The sequence below is a fragment of the Pipistrellus kuhlii genome, unplaced genomic scaffold (assembly GCF_014108245.1).
Source record: "Pipistrellus kuhlii isolate mPipKuh1 unplaced genomic scaffold, mPipKuh1.p scaffold_m20_p_1, whole genome shotgun sequence".
Lineage (NCBI taxonomy): Eukaryota > Metazoa > Chordata > Mammalia > Chiroptera > Vespertilionidae > Pipistrellus > Pipistrellus kuhlii.
In genome coordinates, this window is record NW_023425404.1 from 116,659,186 (window position 1) to 116,681,676 (window position 22,491).

The following is a 22,491-nucleotide window of genomic DNA, read 5'->3' on the forward strand; positions in this document are numbered from 1 at the left end:
CCCAATCCCACAGGTCTTGCAATCCAGGACCACTGTCTCTTAACCGCTTGCCTCTCTACTGGCTTAATAGCCTAACCACTCCCCCTGCCAGCCTGATGGCCCCCAACTGCCCTTCCTCGTCGGCCTCATGACCCTCAACTGCCCTCCCCTGCTGGCCTGATCGCCCCTAACTGGCCAGATCGCCCCTAACCGCCTCTGCCTTAGCCCCTACCACCATGGTTTTGTCTGGAAGGAAGTCAGATGGTCAGAAGATGTCTGGTCTCCCAGTCTCATTAGCTTATTGCCCTTTGATTAGTATAGATAAAGCACTTCCCCTCCCCCCCACCTCACCACCACTAAAAACCTCTTTATAGCAGTTCCTTTTATCCTATACAAGAGGCTCGGTGCACAAAATTTGTGCACGGGGCCGGAAGGGGGGGTGTCCCTCGGCCCAGCCTGCACCCTCTCCAATCTGGGACCCCTCGAGAGATGTTGGACATCCCTCTCACAATCCAGGACTGCTGGCTCCAAACTGCTCGCTTCCATGCCTTCCTGATTGCCCCTAACTGCTTCTGTCTGCCAGCCTGGTCACCTCCTAACCACTCCCATGCCAGCCTGACTGATGTCTAACTGCTCCCCTGCCAGCCTGTTTGCCCCCAACTTCCATCCTCTACTGGCCTGGTCACCGCTAACTGACCTCCCCTGCAGGGTTGATCACCTCCAACTGCCCTTCCTTGCAGGCCTAGTCCCTCTCAACTGCCCTCCCTTACAGGCCTGGTGCCTCCCAACTGCCCTCCCCTGCTGGCCATCCTGTGGGGTCAACTATCTTGTGTCCACATGGGGGCAGGATCTTTGACCACATGGGGGCAGCCATCTTGTGTGTTGGAGTGATGGTCAATCTGTATATTACTCTTTTATTAGTTAGGATAGAGGCCTGGTGCATGGGTAGGGGCCAGCTGGTTTGCCTGAAGGGGGTCCCAGATCAGAGTGGGGGTTCCCTTGGGGCATGGAGTGGCCTGAGCAAGGGGCCTGTGGTAGTTTGCAGGCCAGCCATGCCCCCTGGTGACCCAAGCAGAGGCCCTGGTATCTGGAATTTATTTACCTTCTACAATTGAAACTTTGTAGCCTGGAGCAAAGCCAAGTCTTCTGCTTGCTCCATGGCTGCTGCCATTTCTGTTTGGATTTGTTTACCTTCTATAATTGAAACTTTGTAACCTTGAGTGGAGGCCTAGGCCGGCAAGGGCAGGTGGAAAGCTTGGCTTCTTCCATTGCCTGGGAAACCCAAGCCTCCCTCTTGCTCTCTGTGGTCATAGCTATCCTGGTTGGGTTTATTTGCATATTTGTTGATTGGCTGATGGGAGTGGCTGGCGGGCATAACGGAGTGGCGGTTAATTTGCATATTACTCTTTTATTAAGTAGGATATCATGTCCAGCTAACAAGAAAAAATTACAAGACATACTACTCAATAAAAGACAAAAAACACAATTGGAAAAGACAGGAAGCATAAGAATTTAGACGAAGCAAAGCTTTTACAACGATCATGCTAGGAATTTAAAACATCTATGATTAATATGCTAACAGGCGTCTTCAAACTACGGCCCGCGGGCCACATGCGGCCCGCAGAGGAGTCTGATTGGCCCGCCAGGTTTTTTGGGCAGTGAGCGCAGCCGAGGTGTTACAGTAGGAATTAGTAGTTCATATAGTCCGGCCCTCCAGCTCTCTGAGGGACCGTGATCTGGCCCCCACTTTAAAAAGTTTGAGGACCCCTGTGCTAAGGGCTCACATGGACAAAGTAAAAAGCATAAAAGAAGAGGTGGGCAAGATTAACACAGAGATGGAAATTCCAAAAAGAACCAAAGAGAAATGCTAGAGATCAAACACACTGTGACTAAAATGAAGAATGCCTTTAATGGGCTTGTTAGCAGACTGGGCACAGCTGAGGAAAGAACTTCTGAGTTAAAGGACATAGCAATGGAGACCTTCAGAGAAACCTCCCAAACTAAAAAAATTCTGAAATAAGCCAGAGGGATACCAGAGAGGGTTAAAACACACACACACACACATACGTTGTCTATGAAGGAACAAAGAACAGTAAATAAGAATGTCTATTTCCCTGCTTCTAGGCCATCACTGAAATATTGTCAACCTTTATAACCCCCTTCCTCCACAAGTCCTATAGGTAGAAAGAAAACCCATTGTAGATTTAATTCTTTGTTTAAAAAGGAGTGAAACTACATGTTTATCATCCATTTTTATTTTTTTCACAAATTGCTCATTCATAGGCGTTTTTGTTGTCATATTTTTAAAAATTGATTTGTAGGTGTTCTTTAATCAAAAGTATGGATAGAAATAATAATTAGGTATTTTTACTTTGGGCACGCTAAGCTCATTTAATCCTCTTAACAGCCCTATAAGATAATACTTTTTGTCTATATTACATGGCTTAGTTTGTGGTCTATTATGTAGATTACAAATACTTAACCAGTTTATTTTTTTGCTTCGAGTTTTAGTTATGGTATCTTTTCCTGTATAGACATACAAATTTTTATTGAGTCTAATATTTAAATATTTTCCCTTGTGGGTTCTTGGCTTTTAAATCTTGCTGAGAAAGGTCATCCCCATTACTGAAATTACATAGACATCCTTCTATACTTTCCTTTCTATATAATTTTCAGGGAAAAAAAAGCTTCATAATTCATTTGGAATAAAGGCATATAATGTGAAGTATAGTGTTCTTATTTTCTTTAATGTTTTAATTGATTTTATTTATTTATTTATTTAAATCAATCTTTATTGTTCATATTATTACAGAGGTTCCTCATTTCTTCCCCCCTCCACCAGGTTCCCACCCCACCCTCCGTCCCCTTCCCCTCCCCCATTGTCCTCATCCATAGGTGCACAGTTTATGTTCAGTCTTTTTCTCCCTCTTTTTCCCCGATAGTAAATCCCTTTTCAGATAGTAAATCAGTTACTTAGCATTTTCTCATATCAATAATACCTCCACATGCCCAAAGATACACTTCACACAAAATACATTTCCAAATAGGTCAACCAATCTCATCCAGGCCCTGCACAAGGCACTCACAGATCAAAATCCCAGCACTATACTAACTGAACATATCCAGATCTAAGCCTTCATCACTTGATTCAGCAGACCCTCAAGTTCCCACAAAAGTTTCCAGCCATGTCTGAGAGGCAGCCTTGGGGCAAGGGCAGGCGAGGAGCGAGCTGTTCCAGGCCTGGCTGCTCCGGGCCTGGCCTCTGTTGCTCTGGTCCGTTCCACAACCAGCTGCTCTGATCCGGCCACTGTCGCTCCCGACCTGGCCGCTCCCAGCCTGGCAGCTGCTGCTCCAGGCCTGGCCGCACCCGACCCGGCAGCTCCGGGCCTGGCCGCACCCAACTCGGCTGCTCTGGGCCTGGATGCTTCGGGCCTGGCTGCTCCCAGCCTGGCAGCTGCTGCTCCAGGCCTGGCCGCACCCAACCCGGCTACTCCGGGCCTGGCCACTCCCAGCCTGGCAGCTGCTGCTCCGGGCCTGGCCGCTCCCAGCCTGGCAGCTGCTGCTCCAGGCCTGGCCGCACCCGACCCGGCTGCTCCAGGCCTGGCCGCTCCAAGCCTGGCAGCTGCTGCTCCGGGCCTGTAATGTTTTGATTTTAGAGAGAAAGAAAGGAAGATGGGGAGAGAGAAACATTGATGAGAGACAGAAACACTAACTGGCTACCTCATGTATGGCCCCTACTGGGGATTGAGTCTGCAACCCAGGCATGTGGCCTGACAAGGAATAGAACCAATGACCTCTTGGTGCATTGAACGATGCCTAACCAATGAAGCCACCCTGACCAAGGCATTGTGTCCTTATTTTTAAAAAATACATTGTAAATACAAGGAGCCCCATTATAACATAACTCATTATTAATGCAGTAACACTGTATTGCCCAAAGACTAACAAGCATATATACTAAGAGAGGCAAACATGCCTCTTGGATGCAATCTCATAGTGAGTTCTCTTTTTGCCAGACAGTGCTCCAGGTGCAAGCAGATTCAAAACAAGCCCAAAAATTCTTTGGTACTTCTCCCATTAAGAGGTAGGTTCTCTTCCCCTCCCGTAAATATAGACAGGCTTGTCACTTTGTTCTTAACACAGAAATGACATTATGTGATTCTAAGGTTAGGTCACAAAACACAAAATTTCTACCTGGCTCCTTTGGGATGAGGCAGCCAGAAGTGATATAAGAAGTATGACTGCCCTAACCACCGGGCTGATGATAGTGCAGCTGAACTTCCAGGCAGCAGCTGGCACCAACTAGCAACCATGGGAGGGAGCACTCTTGGATAATCAGCTGGGTCAGTCTGCAGAAGATTCCTAAAGGCAACATCTGACTGCACCTGTGCAAGATGCCCCAAGTGAGAAGTTGCGTTTTCCAACTTCCTTACTCATAGAAACTACAAGCATCCTATCTAATAAAAGTCCTATCTAATAAAAGAGTAATATGCAAATTAACCATCACTCTGCTATACCCACAAGCCACGCTCACCATTCAATCAGGAGCGAATATGCAAATAACCATCTTGGTTGGGTTAATTTGCATACGCAGGAACCACACTAGCCGCTCTGGGCCTCTGGGCAGCATAGGAAGGCGGAAAGGCAGCTCCAGCTGGAGCGAAGGCGGTGCTGGCAGCCAGGGTAAGGAAAGCCCATTCTTAAACGAACCTTCGTGCATCAGAGGCCTCTAGTTTTATAGTAAAGTGTTAAACATGTTACAGTTGCTCCAAAAGAAATAATAGAGACAGAGTCTGTTAGCTGCCCCCAAAAGTCCATCTCACCCTCTCTACCTGAGCTCATATCAAGATATTTCCCAGCTCCTTGCAGTGAGGTATGGCTATGCGAGTAAGTTCTGGGCAGTGGGAAAGGAGTGGAAGTAGTAGCTGTCTTTTCACTGGCCCAGAGACCCTCTTGGGCATGCTCCTCCACACTCCTCCTTTCCTGTGCTGACTGGATGCAGGTGAAGGATAAGACACTAGAGGATGGCACAGCCATCTGATGGAGGAAGACTAGCTTCTGACTGAAAGAACAAAGGAAAGTCCCTTAACCATCCATCTGAACACCTTGACCTGTAAATAAGAAAACCTCCAGTGTATATAAACTTCCAATTATATGTTAAGGTCTACTTGTTATAGCCAATTAGACTATCATAACTAATACATTAATTGTTTTTACTGTTTTTAATCCTTACCCAAGGATATTTTTGCCATTGATTTTTAGAGAAAGCGGAAGGGAAGAATGAGTGAGGAGAGAAAAAGAGAAACATTGATGTGAGAGACATTGATTGGTTGCCTCCTGCATGTGTCCCAACTAGGACTGGGATCAATACTGCGACGGAGGTATATACCCTTGACCAGGAATCGAACCTGAGACCCTTCGGTCCTCAAGTCAATGCTCTAACCACTGAGCAAATAGGCCGGGGCACTAATATGGTACATCAGTTTTAAGGATGACATCAAAGGAGCTCAATTTATGGCATGTGAATCTCAAAGATAAGAAACATTTTGGATTTCATAGGATTCCAGCAGAGAAATCAATGAGCTTTCTCCACCCCCCAAGAGCCATTAGTAGTTTGATATCATAACTATTTTACAATTTCCCCCTTTAGTTTCCAATTTCCTGCATAGAAAATGGTGGGATTATAGTTGATTTCAATCTTCACTGTACTTTAAAGGATGTCTAAATTGCGGAAACCGGTTTGGCTCAGCGGTAGAGCGTCGGTCTGTGGACCGAAAGGTCCCAAGTTCGATTCCAGTCAAGTGCATGTATGCTGGTTATCCCCAATAGGGGGTGTGCAAGAGGCAGCTGGTCGATGTTTCTCTCTTATTGACGTTTCTAGCTCTCTATCTCTCTCCCTTCCTCTCTGTAAAAAATCAATAAAATATATATATTTTTAAAAAGAATAAAGGATGTCTAAATTATCCTACCTAATAGAGTAACATGCAAATTAACCATCACTCCACTACTCAAGCCACGCCTACCAGCCAATCAGAGCAAATATGCAAATTAACCCAATAAACATGTCGGTTAATTTGCATACGCAGAGGGAGGGAAAAGTGAAGACTGAAGACAGCATAGGAGGGAGGGAAAGTGGAAAGCAAGGCAGCTGAGGCTGCTGGAGGGAAAGCGCTGGAAGAAAAGCACTGCCAGCACGTGCAGGCATGCGAGGTGCACAGGGGTGATGCTTGGCCATGGAGGCAGTGGGCGCAGATGGCCGGGGAGAGGCAGCAGTGATGGTGCACAGCCCCAGAGGCGGCGGGAGGCGGAGGGGGCGGTGGGTCGGGTGGGCGGGGCGGGGCGCGCAGCAGTGGCACGTGTGGCCCCAGAGGCAGCGGTGCAAGGTGCGCAGCGGTGGTGGCAGTGGCACGCGCAACCATGGAGCTGGTTTTGGTGGTGGTCATGAGCATGGTGGGGTGGATGGGGGGGGCAGGGCGTGCCCCTTCTGCCCCACCCTGCCCCCCACAACGGGAGAGGTGGCGGGGGCGCGGGAGAGGTAGCCGTGGCAGCCCAGAAGTCTTACAGGAATATTCCTGCAACAGGTCACTAGTCTAATAATCACAAACCCTCTAATCGCAACTAAAATACTATTAAAATTACAACAAAGCTCAAGAAGAGATAAATAGATCAGCAAAACAGCACAGATTTCCTATATAGAGAAAAATTTAATTATTTTGCCATTTCCCACAAATGACAAAAACAAATTCCAAATGAGTTATAAACCCAAACTTGGAAAACAAAACCTTGAAACTTTAGTTGGCTCAGTTAATATTTATCCAGTGCCCAGAACAATGTCTGGCCTATAGTATTGTAGATGCTGAAGTAAATATCTATTGAATGGGTAACTGAAAGAATAAGACAATAACTTTATAATGTCAGTGATGGAAAGAATTCCTTAAACAAGGACCCAAAAGTACAAAACCATAGGCTAAAAGAGGATAACCTACATCATTGTTAACTACATCAAAGTTAAACATTTTGTATCAAAGTGATCATAAACCAAATTTTAAAATGAAAATATGAGGCAAGATTCTTATAAAGCACAGTAAAGGTGTGGTGCATAAAATTCGTGCATGAGAGGGGGGAGAATCCCTCAGCCCGGCCTGCTCCATCTCCAACCCAGGACCCCTTGGGGGATGTCTGACTGTCAGTTTGTACTACTGGCTCCTAACCACTTACCTGCCTTGCTGCCTGATCACCCCTAACTGCCTTTGCCTGCCTAATTGGCCCTAACCTCTTCTGCCTGCCTGCCTGCCTGATTGCCCCTAACCACCTCCACTTGCCTGCCTGATCACCCCTAACTGCCTCTGCCTGCCTGCCTAATCACCCCAAACTGCTCTCCCTGCCGACCTGATTGCCCCTAACCCCCCCTAAAATTTGTGCATTTGGTGGGTGGGGGGAGGGGGGAGAAATCCTTCAGCCCGGACTGCCCCCTCTCACAGTCCAGGAGTCCTCAGGGGATGTCCTACTGACTAAGCCGCAGTCTGACTTCCCTCTGCAGGAGGTGAGCAGGCCAATCAGGGGAAGGCGCCACCCCCAACACCTCGCTGCTGCTGCCACTGCCAGCTGTCATGGCTGCCTTGCCCTCGGCCCTCACAGCCACTGCAGCTGCTTTACCCTCCGAGACTTTGTCTGGAAAGACATCCAGAAAACATCTGGTCTATCTGATCTAATTAGCATATTACGCTTTTATTAGTATAAATGTTAAAGTTTTAATAGTCAGAATATATAAAAAGCTCTTTGCCCTTCACATTTTACCTCCAGTACAGCAGACAGAGGAACATAATATCCTAACCAAGACTGTAGGCATTATCTAGAGTTTGACCACCTGGTTTTGAATCCTGACTCCACTACTTCCTAGCTGTGTGACTTACAGGATATTACTTAACCTCTCTGAGCCCGTTTCCATATCTGTAAAAAGATGAAGTTTTAAGCCGAAACCGGTTTGGCTCAATGGATAGAGCGTTGGTCTGCGGACTGAAAGGTCCCAGGTACGATTCCGGTCAAGGGCATGTACATTGGTTTCAGGCACATCTCCAGCAGGAGGCACTGGTCGAGGTTTCTCTCTCATCGATGTTTCTAGCTCTCTATCCCTCTCCCTTCCTCTCTAAAAAAATCAATAAAATATATATATTTTTTAAAAAGATGAAGTTTTCAATAGTGTTACAAATATTGTGAGTATAAAGTAAATTAATACATCAGTATTAATAGTTGACATACAGAAACCACTGAGTTAGATATTATTATGAATAATCTATTTTACTTCATATTGTATAGCTTATTGCTAGCTAAAAATGTATTATTTATTCATTTATCTTCTCTAACTAGAACAGCATTTTTCTTTGTATTCTTATCACCTAAAATAGGTTTTGACATATAAAAGGTCTTCACTAGATATTTGCCAGATGAATGAAAAATCAATGTAAAAATCAATAAGAAGACAAAAGACTGACAAAATAATGTGCTGAGGATATGAATAAGCAACTCACAAAAGAGGAAACCCTAACAGCTAATAAACTTACGAACAGATGCTCAATCTCAATAAGAAAAAGGAAACAATCTCAGATTCTACTTTTTATCCACTGATCTGCCAAACATTTTGAAGTCTAATACTATTGGGAAAATGTGAAGAAAGGGAACATTCATATACTGCTGGTGAAATGTAAATTGATGTAACCACTTTGGAGAACAATCTGGTATTGCCACAGTCACCATCATTGCTGTCATCATCACAGCAGCTAACATTAAACACACTATTATAAGGCACTGTTCTAAGCACCTTACAGACAACAATATTATAAACTGGCACAACTTTGTGAGCTCAGTCCCTTATTATTTCCATTTTATAAAAGAGGAAACTGAAATATAGAGAGATTAAGTAACTTATAGAAGTCACATGGCTAATAACGGCAGAGCCAGGACTTGAATCCAGCCAGCCTGGTTTCAGAATCCATGTAATTGCTACATTATACTCTTGTTTATGTATTTCTACTGGCTGAACATTGTTTTAGATATTTATTGGCAATTTTTAGGTCTTCTTTTGTAAACTGTTTAGTATCTTTGAACACTTTTGATTCGCCTAACTGTCTCTTACTAACTTGCACAGACCTTCAGCCTAGCCCTGGCCAGCCCAGTGTGGTCCAGTTGGCTGCATGTCAGGGCACATACCCAGATTGTGAGCTTGATCCCCAGTGGGGGGTGTGCAGGAGACAGCCAATCAATATTGTGCTCCCACATTGATGCTTCTCTCCCTTCCCCCCCCTCTCTCTCAAAATCAATAAACTATTGTTTAAAAAAGATTTAAAACGGCAGAGGTAACTCAAAGGTGCACCACAGAAGAGAATTCACATACATACAGCTGTGGGGATCTGGCCAAGGCACAATTTCTCCCATGTACCGGCCACAAGCCTGTCCTCATGCTGGGTCAGGGGCACCCATCTTACACAAGTTGATCAGGTAGTCACTCAATTCAATAATGGATTCTACTTGCAGTTCAGGTTCTTGAAGAAATTAGAGTTTCTGTCACTGGCTCATCTTTGCAATTCTAGTAATAACTTCTTCAACCTTCTTCTTCCCAAACCCAGAGTAATGCACAACCCAGAGTAAGAAGCAAAGCTGCCAGCTGCCAGCACCTGCTTCAGTATGGCCTGACCTAAAGTAAGATTTCAACTGTTTCGTAGGTTGGGTAGCTTCACCCCTTTCTCAGCATGGCCCTTCTCCTTCTGATCTTGATATAGAAAACATCTGTCAGAATCTCTTAGAAGCCACATCTCTGGTCAAAGCAGAAAGTCCTAGAAAAGCCATTGGAAGGCTCAGAGCTCAAAGATGCCCTATAGTTTATGGCCAGTGAGGGCTGGAACCTGATAATGACCTTTATCATTATAAAGATCAGCAAAGCGGCAGGTGCAGCTACTGAGACTGAAGCATTGGGCAGTGGTCATGCCAACAACTTCAATATTTACATGGATGTCAGGAACAGAGGGTGCCTCAGGACAGTGGCTGAACCAGAAGGCCTGGATTCAATTCTGGCTTGGCTGGAGTAGAACCTGGATGACTCTATTGGCTGGCTTCTGATCTACACTTTGTTAACTACCCTGTTTCCCTGAAAATAAGACGGTGTCTTATATTAATTTTTTCTCCCAAAGTTACGCTAGATCTTATTTTCAGGGCATGTCTTATCTTTCCATGCGCTAGGTCTTATTTTCGGGGAAACACGGTAATCCCCCTCTGAGATACTGAGCTGTTTCCAAGTTTTCAATTCTTTCCACTCTTATAATAATCTAAATATGGGATATGTTATATCTCATTAGACTTCTCCTTCCTTGATTATTCCATTACCAACAAACAAATGAATGCACCCTAAAAGCCCAATTCTAGTGAGTTAATGTTAAATCATAATAAAATATGATCAAGACTCATTGGCCAGAAACTAATCTAGTGTGAAGTTTAGTTTGTGAAGACCTGTCTTTGCAGATTGTCCTAGATCAAAATAGAGGAGGACTTATTTTAAATGCCAGAGATTTGTTATGAATCTTTAAAATCAGCACATATATAATTGAAAGACTAAATATGAATTGTTCAATTATTTAACTAACTAATTTCTTAAAGGCTTACTTATTTGCCTCTTTAGTAAAACTGCTTTCTAAAGGTGAAATGATGAACAAAACGATTAGAAAACTCAATTAAAAAAATAAAAGTTTGAGGGAATTGGCAGAGTATATCCTTCATGATAATCCAGTATAAAATTACCCTATTTCCTACAACCTTTAATCACTCATACTCACAAATGTTTTTCTAAGTTTCTTGTATATCTAATTTTCATTTCATCGATTGGGAAGCAACCAATTAATTTGTCTCCTCCCTCCCTCCTTCCTCTTTTGTATATCCCAATGCTTATCATGGATCTAGTCAATTCTTTCATTAAAGAAATGTTCCACATTTAAATAAAAATCCTTTTAGTTACAGAATGTAATGTAGCAAAAACAAAAAATGCTTTCTCCCTCACCCCCGAAAAATCCTGTGAAGGAGATAAGGGGCAAGCTATGAATGGTATAGAAGGAACAATGCCATCTCAGGCAGTTAAATCTTTGAGACTGCAATAAGCAATAAGATAATGGTCAATTACTAACTCAGAACAGATCCATAGCATATGCAGGCTAAGGGATTCTAGGGACAGATGGCTCAGAGGAAGTAGAGAATAATAAGAAGAGAGAAAACAGGATAATGCATGAGAGGGACTGAGAGGTAAGTCTATAACATGTGACCAAGAACAAAGGTCAGAAGAAAGAAAACAAGCAAAGTAAAGGGTGACAGGCAAAGGTGAGGTTGTGCAGAGAGTACTTTTCAATGACAATCTTAGAGGTGAATCTGGAGTTTTCCAAAATAAAAGGATATGACCTTGCAAATCCAGAAGGGGTTAAAGGTCACTGTCTATTTTGGGACGGTAAAGAGACAACGACAGAAACATACCAGAACTCAGAGAAATGGGCTGATGATGCCTTCAAGGGATAGCTTAAACTTGGGACAAGCCAAGAGAGAAGGCAGGACTGGGATCTCTCTTGCCAACATTTATCTTTTCCCTCTTACCCCTGGGCTGTGACAGCAGAAAATTAATCCCAGAAGAGCAATGGGGCATGATGGGCACCTGAGGCACAAGGTGTATGGTCCACCCATGGGCTTGTGTACTGACTGTTCAACCCAGTTTCTTCACAGCCTCTGTTATCCCTGAGGATAGGCATTGGGCCCAGGACAAAGTATGTACTTATCTATATATATAAAAAGCCAGCAACCGTAATGGCCATAATGACCATAACAACCAGTCGCTATATGCCCACTGTGGCCAGAGAACTGGCCAGATCAGGGGGTAGGGACTGGTTGGCCAACCTTGCAGCCCCTTCTCCCACCCAGCCCCACCCCAGATCGGCTCCCCCACCCTGATCAGAGGCAGGGCCAGCTGGCCAACCATCCATGGCCCCTCCCTCAAGGCTGCTGGCCCCCAGTTGGCAACCCCTACCCCATTTGGGGGCAGGGATGGCCGGCCCACTGCCCACAGTCCCTCCCCATGGCCAGTCCCACCCCAAATCGTCCCCCCGCAATCCCAATCAGGGGCACAGCCTGCCATCCAATCACCCCTTCTCCTAGCCAGCCCCTTCCCCCAGCCAGCCTAGCTCTGATCGGGCCCCAATTGGAGTGGGCCAGCTGACCACCCTCCCACCATCTCCTCCTCCTGACAGGCCCAGCCCCAATCTTCCCTATCTGGGGCCAGGCTGGCTGGACCCAACCCATGCACAAATCCGTGCACTGGCCCTCTAGTCTATAATAATAAAAGGGTAATATGCTAACTAGAGCAGATGTCATTCTGGATGTCCCTCCTGATGAAACCAGGGCCAGAGGGAAGCCAGTCTGGGTCCTGGGTGCCTGCAGGTGGCCCGAGGGAAGCCCACCAGGGTCCCAAGGTATCTGTAGGCAGCTGAAGAGGGAAGCAACCCAGGTCCTGGGTGCCTGCAGGCAGCTGGAGGAGGGAAGCCCGGGTGCCAGAGGGAAGCTGGTGCCAACAACCAGGGAAAGGAAGGCCTACTCTTGCACGAATTTTCATGCATAGGGCCTCTAGTTAAATCATAGGACCCTCTAGTTAAATCATAGGACTTTGAGAGGCAAACTCTTCAATTCACTAATGAAGACATGTATAAAGAGAGGTTAAGTGACTATTCTAAAATCAGACTGAAGGTTAGTGGCAGAGGTTCCTGCCTCCAGCCTTACTACTCATTTCAACATATTGCACTGCCTCCCTAAAACTTGTTAGCTGGAAAAGATTTTAAAATATTAAGAAATGGGCCCTGGCCAGTTGTGCTCAGTGATTAAAGCGTACAACCTCAGATCAAAGGGTCTTCGGTTCAATTCCCAGTCAAGGACACATACTTTGGTTGCAGATTGGATCCTGGGCCGCAATCAGGGTGCCTGTGGGAAGCAATCAATGGATGTCTTTATCTCTTCCTCCCTCTCCCCCTCTTTCCCTTCTCTCTCCACTCTCTAAAAATCAATGGAAAAAATCCTTGGGTGAGGATTAAAAATAAATAAGATATTAATAAATATTCTGAAATTTAAAAAGAAATATTCTGGAGAAGTGATATACATTCAAGGATATTAATTTCAGCACTGTTTTATTAGGACAAAAAAATTGGAAGTAACTTCATAATGTGAAAACGGGCAGATTAAAAATAATGGTACAACTATTCAACAATATAATATTCAGCTTTTAAAAATGAGGTCTGTCTATACGGTTTGATATATAGATAATGACTTCCAATATACACTTTAAGTGAAAAACTGAAGAGCAGCAATGGAACATTGAATGCATGTGCAAGCACAAGTGCGCTTGCACATGTGACCCTGGTTATGTAGAGACCACCACCAGAAGACAAGCCAAAAACTGGCAAGAATAGCTGCATATGGCCCTAACGGGTTTGGCTCAGTGGATGGAGCGTTGGCCTGTGGACTGAAGGGTCACAGGTTCAATTCTAGTCAAGGGCATGTACCTTGGTTGCATGCATATCCCCAGTAGGGGGTGTGCAGGAGGCAGATGATCAATGTTTCTCTCTCATTGATGTTTCTGACTCTCTATCCCTCTCCTTTCCTCTCTGTAAAAAATCAGTGAAATATATTTTTTTTAAAAAATAGCTGCTATGGGAGGGAAACTCAGTGGTGAGAGAGAGTTACTTTATACTGGATACCCTTTTGTGCCTTTTGAATTTTGTACCATATGCTCATACTACCTATTCAAAAATAATTTAAAAATTAAGGTGTCGATAAAGCCAAAGCTAATATTCAGATGTAATATTATTTAGCATACAGGTCGGGCTGTGAGTAGTAGAGTCCCAAAATAACAGCAACATCTGACACAGGAGCTTAATTTTAATTGTTTCATAGAAAAGTATCAGTTTCCCTCATGGGGGATTCTGCAAAAAGAAGATGAGCCAGGCTCTCTCTACCTTGCTCTTGGCCATCCCAGGAAATGGCTGGGCTCCTGGGTCCACAGTGACTTCCCAATGCATGCACACTCTAGCCAGTGGGAAGGAGGAGAAAGACACTCCATGTTCCAGGGGAAAACGGGGTTGCTTTGGAGAAGGGGCCCAACAATAGCTACCTAAGCAAATGATGATCCTCTCTATAGAGCCACAGATGGACTGGCCAGCAATTTCACATGATCAGAAGAGGGCTTTGCAATGCCTTGGAAAATTGTTCAAGGTATACCGAATGACAAATACGAACTTCCAAGACAATAGGAATGGTGTATCTGCAGTTTTGTAAATATGTGAAAAAGGAAAATGTACATATGAATAGACACGGCATTGTCTTTTTCCTTGAGGATACAGTCTAACACTCTATATTTAAAATGATGTGCTTTTGCAAAAAGATTTTAAAAAACAATTACATTTGGGAAAACAAAATTCATTCACTGGTTCTTTCTTCATTTTCCATAAAATGTTAATCAATTCCCAGAGGGTAGTGAAACACAATTATTACTCTCTCCGCACCCCATCATAAAAAAAAGAGAAAGAAGATGCAGTGGGAAATTATCATATTAAATAAATCACCACCTTTATCTCAGAAGGAACTACATGAACTTGAACACTGAGTGAACACAGCTGTGAGAATAAAGGAGCCCATATTTCCCTGATGTGTGTATATGAAGCCAGTAACAGAGCCCAATGTGCTAATAAAACAAACTATAAAATTAAATCCCAAGTCAATAAGGGACCCCACTGAGTGCCCTGCAATTTCTTCTGCAGCTGGAAGAGCATGACAGGCCACTAAGTTATAGGGACTCAAAAGCACTCAACAATAATGTAATAACTACTATGTATGGTACTAGCTGGGTACTGAAAATATTGGGGGGAACCACTTTGTAAATTATATAATTGTCTAACCACCATGGTGTACACCTGAAAATAATATAAAATAACTATGAAATTCATGCATGGGGTAGGGGAGTGTCCCTCATTCCAGCCTGCACTCTCTCCAATATGGGACACCTCGACGGATGTTAAATTGTGAGATGGGCAGTCGGACATCCCTCTCACAATCCATTACTGCTGGCTCCCAACTGCTCGCCTGCCTGCCTTCCTGATTGCCCCTAATCACTTCTGCCTAACCACTCTCCTGCCAGCCTGATTGATGTCTAACTGCTCCCCTGACAGCCTGTTTGTTTCCAACTTCCCTCCTCTGCAGGCCTGGCCACCCCTAACAGCCCTCCCCTGCAGGGTTGATTGCCTCCAACTACCCTCCCTTGCAGGCCTGGTGCCTCCCAACTGCCCTACCCTACTGGCCATCTTGTGGTGGCCATCTGTGTTCACATGGGGACAGGATCTTTGATCACATGGGTCAGCCATCTTGTGTTGGAGTGATGGTCAATCTTCATATTACTCTTTTATTACATAGGCTATTGAATGTTAGCTGTAATTGAAAAATAAAAATTTTAAAAGAAAAGCATTACCCACCCATCTCAAGTGCTAAACAGGCTGGACATGAGAGCTGGGTACCTGCTTGCTGCACAGGTTTCCTCTAGAAGTGCTGTCATTCAGATATGCTCAACACCACATTCCCCCGCCCATTTGCTTCTTACAGGAAACTGGCACTGTAGAGGCCTACATGATTGCAGTGCTGGGGGAAGGAGACACCAGGAAAACGATGCTGATATGCATGAGGCTACTACACTTGGGCAGCTACTAAACCTGATCCAAAAAGGAGATGAGACACCCGGGAAAGAAAGGAGATCTCACCGCAAATTGTACTGATGCTATAATTAAAAGTAGTCCTTTAAGACAGCGTTTTTCAACCGCTGTTCCGCGGCACACGATGTTGCCTGGTGTGCCGTAGGTGCAGACAAGATAAGAATTTTATAATTTTTCACTATTTTGTTTACTTAATATTTCATAATAAAGTAATTATAAAATACTTTCTTTGTGTTTATTTGATTCCTATTCAAGAGAATTACTTTATATATAGTCAATATAGGCACAGAGTTAAATTTTTTAACATTTTCTAATGGTGTGCCTCGTGATTTTTTTCATGAAACAAGTGTGCCTTTGCCCAAAAAAGGTTGAAAAACACTGCTTTAAGAGACCCGAAGGGACACTTAAAACGGTTCTCTAATCAAGCTGCAATATTTTTTTCTTTTTCTTTTTTACACCATCCAAGGCATCACACTAGCCTGGACAGCTGACAACCGCTGGGTCAAGCTGCAATATTTTTTAAAACAAGAAAACTTATTCATTTATTTTAAATTCATTGACATTAGTGTACCCATTACACTGATGAATTTTGCTCCAGAGGCACTCAAGTTGGCAATCTAGGACTTATGGGGAGATAACCTTGAAACATTATCAAACAAACTACTCTATTTTATTTATGGTCAATGAGACCATGTAGTTTATTACAAAGGCAAGAATTTACAGTCAGTGAAAGGCCCAAGATCTAAGTTTGAATCTGAGATGTGGTCTGCATAGATTATTTAAACTTGAATAAGCCTCAGTCTCCCCATCTGTTGTAATCCTATATAATAAAAGGCTAATATGCAAATTGTCCCTACGTCTGGGAGTTCGACCAGGAGGTTGACCAGAGGGCGGGGCTGGCCAGCCAGCCACCTGTGACCCATCCCCCGCACCGGGCCTGTGCACAAATTCATGCACTGGGCCTCTAGTGACTCATTAAGAAAAACTGGATACACAAAGTAGGAAGCACAAACCAGGAGTTTATAAAACTATTATTTTACCATGCTGGGTCCTATACATTATAGGAAATATACAATCCAAAACTCTACAGTCCAAGTAATTTCAATTAGAAAAAGAAAATCCTTCATATATTCCTAATGCACCCAGAGAGAAATTTTTTAAAATTAGAAATCAATTTGTCAACAAGGACAATGAACCCCTGGAATACATACAACAAATCTTTATTAAGCCACCAATGTGCAAAGTATAAGATGCTGCAAGAATGGGAGATTGCAATGTACCAGCTACTGCCAAGAGAGGAGTCTCTGTGCCCACAGTCTACCTGTAAGTAGACAGGTAGACAAACGCTCATGTTCTGAGATGACAGCATTGTTTACTATCTCCTTCTGTGATAACTACTTTGACTACAGACCTCACTACAGGTGTGGCCTAAATGGCCTTGTTGTACCACACGAAAGTCCCCTCCCTCCACCTTCCTGCCCTCCAACACAGCTGACTGGACCATGCCTTGCTGCCCAGAAACCAATGAGGTCCTTTCTGCAGAATGTGAACCAAGGAACAGTCTTCAGGCAATCAGCAGTTAACAGAAAAACGCTAGAGAGATAGGTAGACCCTGAAGTTGTGGATTGCTGGTCCCAATTCTAAATCTAATACAGATCTACCATACTTTATTTTGAGGTAAACTATTTATCCTATACTAGAGGCCAGGTGCACAAAATTTGTGCACTTGGAGGAGGGGGCCCCTCAGCCCAGACTTCACCTTCTCGTAGTCCGGGAGCCCTCAGGGGATGTCTGACAGGCCTAAGCCATCAGTCAGACATCCTTAGCATTGCCACGGAGGCGGGAGAGGCTGCCACCACCACTGCTGCGCTAGTCAGCAATGAGTCCGGCTTCTGGCTGAGCGGTGCTCCCCTGTGGGAGCACACTGACCACCAGGGAACAGCTACTGCATTGAACATCTGCCCCCTGGTGGTCAGTGCGTGTCATAGCTACCAGTCATTCTGCTGTTCAGTTGATTTGTATATTAGCCTTTTATTATATAGGATAATGTGTTATTCTAGGCAAAGCCTCTAATTCAATTTTTTTAGGTAAAGAGAGGGGCAGAATTTTCACTTGAGCCTGAAGCTAAAATTGTCCTTCGCTCAAAAATCTGCATACCACTGAGACACATCTTGGTGAGCCTCATTCTGAACCCTCACACTGTTCTGTGTATAAGTCATCAAGAACAAAGTTTCACTTAACTCTTTAGTGAAAGGAACCTTTTATTATATCATAATGTCTAACTTTATCTCATGTATTTTGGCTTCAAGCCTGTAACTAGAATTCATGCAGCAACTTCAGCTCTTCTGTTCAATATTTACCTGGCATATCTTTTATTTTCTCTAAATCTTTCTAGATTTTTATGTATTAGATAGGAATAGCCCATGGACACAGACAATAATCTGGCGAAGGTAGGGAAGGGGTGGGTGCAGGGTGGAGAAGATCAATGGGAAGGAAAAAAAAAATCTAAAACAAAGGGATATCTGTACTACTTTCAACAATAAAGATACATTTTAAATAAATAAAATTATCTTAGTTGAAAAGAGTTTTATGTGAAATAATTGATATACTCTGTACTTTATATTCTCAACTCCTCTCAAAGAGATATGAATTAGCCCTAAGTTCACTTAATGTTAATTGACCCTATGTTAATTAACTGCAGGCCTGACTTCCGCCATGCTGACGCAGCACCGACTGCCATGGGGCTGTGATCAGACTCTGCTTTTCTCTCCCGGCCTGCTCTAGGCTGAGGGTTCAGTCTCCATGAAACCTGGGTCAGTCTTTGCATCAGGCAAGTGAGAGTCACCAAGGCTGGGAGCGTGATCTCAGAACAGTTAAAAACACATTCGGGAAGGGATGTTATGGGTTAATTTAAGTCTTTGATTTTTCTTATAAAAAAAAAAAAAAACAAAACACACGTGTCTAAGCTACACCAACAGGGTTGCTTTAACACAGAAGCCTCAATCCACAAGCCCACCAGCGTCCAGGAGCTGGCAGGAGGTTGAAAGTAGCCATGGGTAGATAAGGCAGGTGCCAGCAGCTCGGCTGTCCCACGCATGGGGAGACAGGCTCTGACATCACCTCTGTGAGGAGGATTTGACAGCAGTGGCAGCAGCTTCAGAGCTTGTTGCTATTTTGTTTTATTTGTGTCTCCTTTCCCGTTAGACCTCTCCAGGTTGCCTTTGTTTGAGAGAGAAGCCTTTGCAGCCTCTGGGTTCACATGCAGCCAGACAGAGTCCTGTTTAGAAACACGTGTAGGTCTTGCATTATTTGCTCTGTTACCGATAAAGATGGTTTTAGGTTCTGGCACATAAATATGTTTCCTGCTTATCCACGAGGGCAGGAGGCCGAGCGCAGCCACAGGCACAGCCACAGTTCTTCACTCCTGCATAGGCCTCCGCCCAAGGGTGGCGATGCCGGTGCTGTACACACGGAGGGGCCGAGGAGCAGGGTGGGGCAGCCCTGCTTTTCCCAGACCTTCTGTCTCAGTCCCTCTTCCCACTCCGGGTCTGTAGCTTCATCCTTTTGAAGCGGATTCAGGCATCTGGGGGACATGTTTGTCACACACTGTTTTCTGTGTGGGTGGTCAGCATGTGGGTGTTTCTGAATCAGCATTGTGGTGGGGGAGGAGGAGGACAGCATGAAGGTGCAAACACAACCTGTAGGGGCTCCTGGCTGAGTGTCTTCTGTATACTTGGTGGGCATCTCCCCTCAGAAGAGGTGCTTCCTGTGTCTGCAACCAGCAGGTGGGGTGGGGGTTGGGGATGGGACAGGCTGGTTGGCTGCTGCAGTGCCCTCATAGCCACAGTGTCAGCAGGTGGAGCAGAGTACCTGGGGCCCTGGATTCCCTCTGGGGTTTGCAGACCGCCCCCTCCCTTTGTTCTCCCATTCTCCGCGGAGGTGGCTGTTGGCAGGATGGATGGATCCTCGATCAGACCTACTGCCCAGCCTCCAGGAGGTTTCCTGACCCCTCTGTGTCCCCCACTCACCTGAAACCCCTAAAATAGTTGGGTGCCCAGTGCTCAGAGACTCCCATGAGTTTATAGAGGTGGGCTCTTGGTTATTGGTTTTTAATTTTTTATATTTTTTCTATGTGCAGTGATCACACTTGGTCTGGAGTGGTGTGAGCTCAAGTGACCTTGTGGAGCATCTAGGGAGGGGAAGCAGTCACAGTGCCCGAGGCCAAGTTCCAGGAAGCCGGCAGTGCTGGTTCATTGGTGCCTGGCCTGTCTTCTTGAGATTGAACCTAGAGGACTACTAAGGAAGCCAGTTCCCAGTTCCGCCCTGCCTCCACCACTGATTGATTGGAGTCTGAGGGCTGGGAGGAGGGACCAAGAGGTCTGACTTTCAGCAGCTCGCCAATCACCACTACCCCTGATTGATCAACTCACACTCCCTCAGCTCCCTAGCCTGGCATGGCCAAGCCTTCGGTCATTGTGGATGTTACAATCCTGACTATTTTAGATAGATAGATAGGTAGGTAGATAGATAGATATAGATAATAAAAGCCTAATAGATAGATATAGATAGATAATAAAAGCCTAATAGATAGATAGGTAGATAGATAGATAATAAAAGCCTAATAGATAGATAGGTAGATAGATAGATAATAAAAGCCTAATATGCAAGAGTCCAGTCATCTGGTTGGCCATTCAACCAATCAAAGCACAATAAGCTAATGATATGCTAAGGCCACTCAACCGCTCTCTATGAAGTTCATTGACCACCAGGGGGCAGATGCTCCAACCAGTAGGTTAGCTTGCTGCTGGGGTATGGCCGATCAGGACTGAGCGAGACGGGCCAGACATGTCCTGGAGCCTTCCCATGGTCCCTCCCGGGCCCCAACTGTGTACCAGTGGGGTCCTTCAGCTTGGCGGCCCCCTCTTGCAATCCATGACCCCTTGGGGGATGTTGGAGAGCTGGTTTTGGCCTAATCCTGCAGGCCAGGCCGGGGGACACCACAGGTGCACGAATTCGTGCACCGGGCCTCTAGTACATATTCTCTACATAATAGAGAAATATGCCAATTGACTGGGATGCCATAACCAGTCAACCAGACAGGAGAAGGCTACGCACACAGTGTTGGGGGTGGGACGGCCGGGGCCTCCACGCACCTGCACTGGGGGAAGGCCTGGTCAGCAGCCACCGAGGCTGCTTCAAGGGACAGAGAAGAAGGCAGGGCCAGACCTGCAGTGGCCACAGCTGCTGCCGGGCCCGGGGAGCCAGGCAGGGCCAGACAGGCAACTCCAGGTGGGCCTGGGAGTGGGTCCAGGGGTGTGCTTGACAGCAGACAGCAGGGCCTGCTTGGCTGTTGCCGTGGCAACCTGGGAGCAGGCAAGTGCAACCACAGGCAGCACCCAGCAGGACCTGCTTGTCCATCGCCATGGTGTGGATAGGCAGGCCCCGCAGAGAGCAGAGAACCATAGGAAGTGGACCTAAGCCATCAGCAGGACATCCCCTGAGAGCTCCTAGATTGGAGAGGGTACAGGTCAGGCTGAGGGATCCCACCCCCATGCATGAATTTCATGCACTGGGCCTCTAGTTTAAAATAAAACACCTTGCCCTGGTTGATGTGACTCAGTGGTTCAATAATCGGCCCGAACACCAAAGGGTCTAGGGTTTGATTCCTGGTCAAGGGCATGCACCTGGGTCTCTCTCACATTGATGTTTCTCTCTTCCCCTTTTTCTTCCCCTATCTCTAAAATCAATGGGGGGAAAAATCCCCGAGTGAGGATTAAAGCCCCCCCCCCAAAAAAAATTAAAATATAAATAAAATAAAATCTTTAAATTGAGTCCATTTGTAGATGATGTTACACATACATATTAAATAACAATCACAAAAAAACTCTGTTGCCCAATTACCAACCATGTGACCCTGGACAAATCACTTATCTCTAAGAGTCACAGATTAGTTTGCAGTAAGACAATGATCTGCCTTAGAAGATGACTGGGGAGATGGGGGCAGGGGAACGTGACTGGTGGAAAGGTGCCATGTGAAGGATACATTCAGTAAAGGCGAGAGGACCTTGGGTTATAATGACTAAGGGAGTTTTCATAGAAAGGACAGTGGAGCTGGACCCTGAATTTCGAAAAGAGGTGGAGAAGAATTTCTCACAGTCAATCTCAACAATGCACAGAAGTAACAATGTACTGCACAGCAGATCACTTCAAGTTTTTTTGTGGGGCTTTTTTTTTTTTTTTTTTTTTTTTTTTTGAGAAAAGAGCAGTGGAGGTAGTTAATTAATTTTGGACAATTAAGAGACTGCTCTCAGAGGGAGAGAGGACTTCCCAGAACACTGCAGGAAAAGATGGTCCATCGGGGGCAGTAATAAATTCCCTTTAGTGGACAATGATGTCTGACGTTGAATTTGAAGTTGTTTCCTGCCTATGCTATAATCAGACCTTCCCCCTCATTTACAAAACCATCAGTAAATGATGTGCAAAAGCAAGTAGCTTATATTAGTAATTCTTGGGGAGGGAATGAAAGACAGCTAACTATATTTAGACAGGGTAATGTCTAAGGAGAAATACTAAAAGGGCCCAAAACATGGAGCTAGTGATGGGGGACCTAGCAAGAGCATGGATGTGCTAGAGGACCAAGAAAACCTCAGTCCCCAAGAAATCCCCACCAATATGTATGACCCCGAGCCATTTTGTTTACTTATTAAGGAAAAGAGCAATTCTAGAAGGTAAAAGGGTGTGG

The 22,491-nt window shown here is 45.0% G+C and overlaps 1 protein-coding gene across 11 annotated transcripts in view; it reads right to left on the bottom strand.

Annotated features, from left to right (window-relative positions):
• Window positions 1-22,491, bottom strand: part of NMT2 (N-myristoyltransferase 2) — a 68,468-nt gene that overhangs the window by 41,932 nt on the left and 4,045 nt on the right. For 5 of the 11 annotated variants that reach the window (XM_036460668.1, XM_045588329.1, XM_036460693.1 and 2 more), the window contains exon 1: window positions 7,777-7,843. The exons of 3 other annotated variants lie outside the window; for them this stretch is intronic. In XM_036460668.1, the coding sequence (XP_036316561.1) occupies window positions 7,777-7,828 (52 nt within the window). In that variant the 5' untranslated portion in view covers window positions 7,829-7,843. Of the gene's footprint in view, window positions 1-7,776; window positions 7,895-22,491 lie in introns of those variants that run through there. 3 more of the 11 variants (XM_045588335.1, XM_045588342.1, XM_036460703.2) reach the window with 3 other exon arrangements.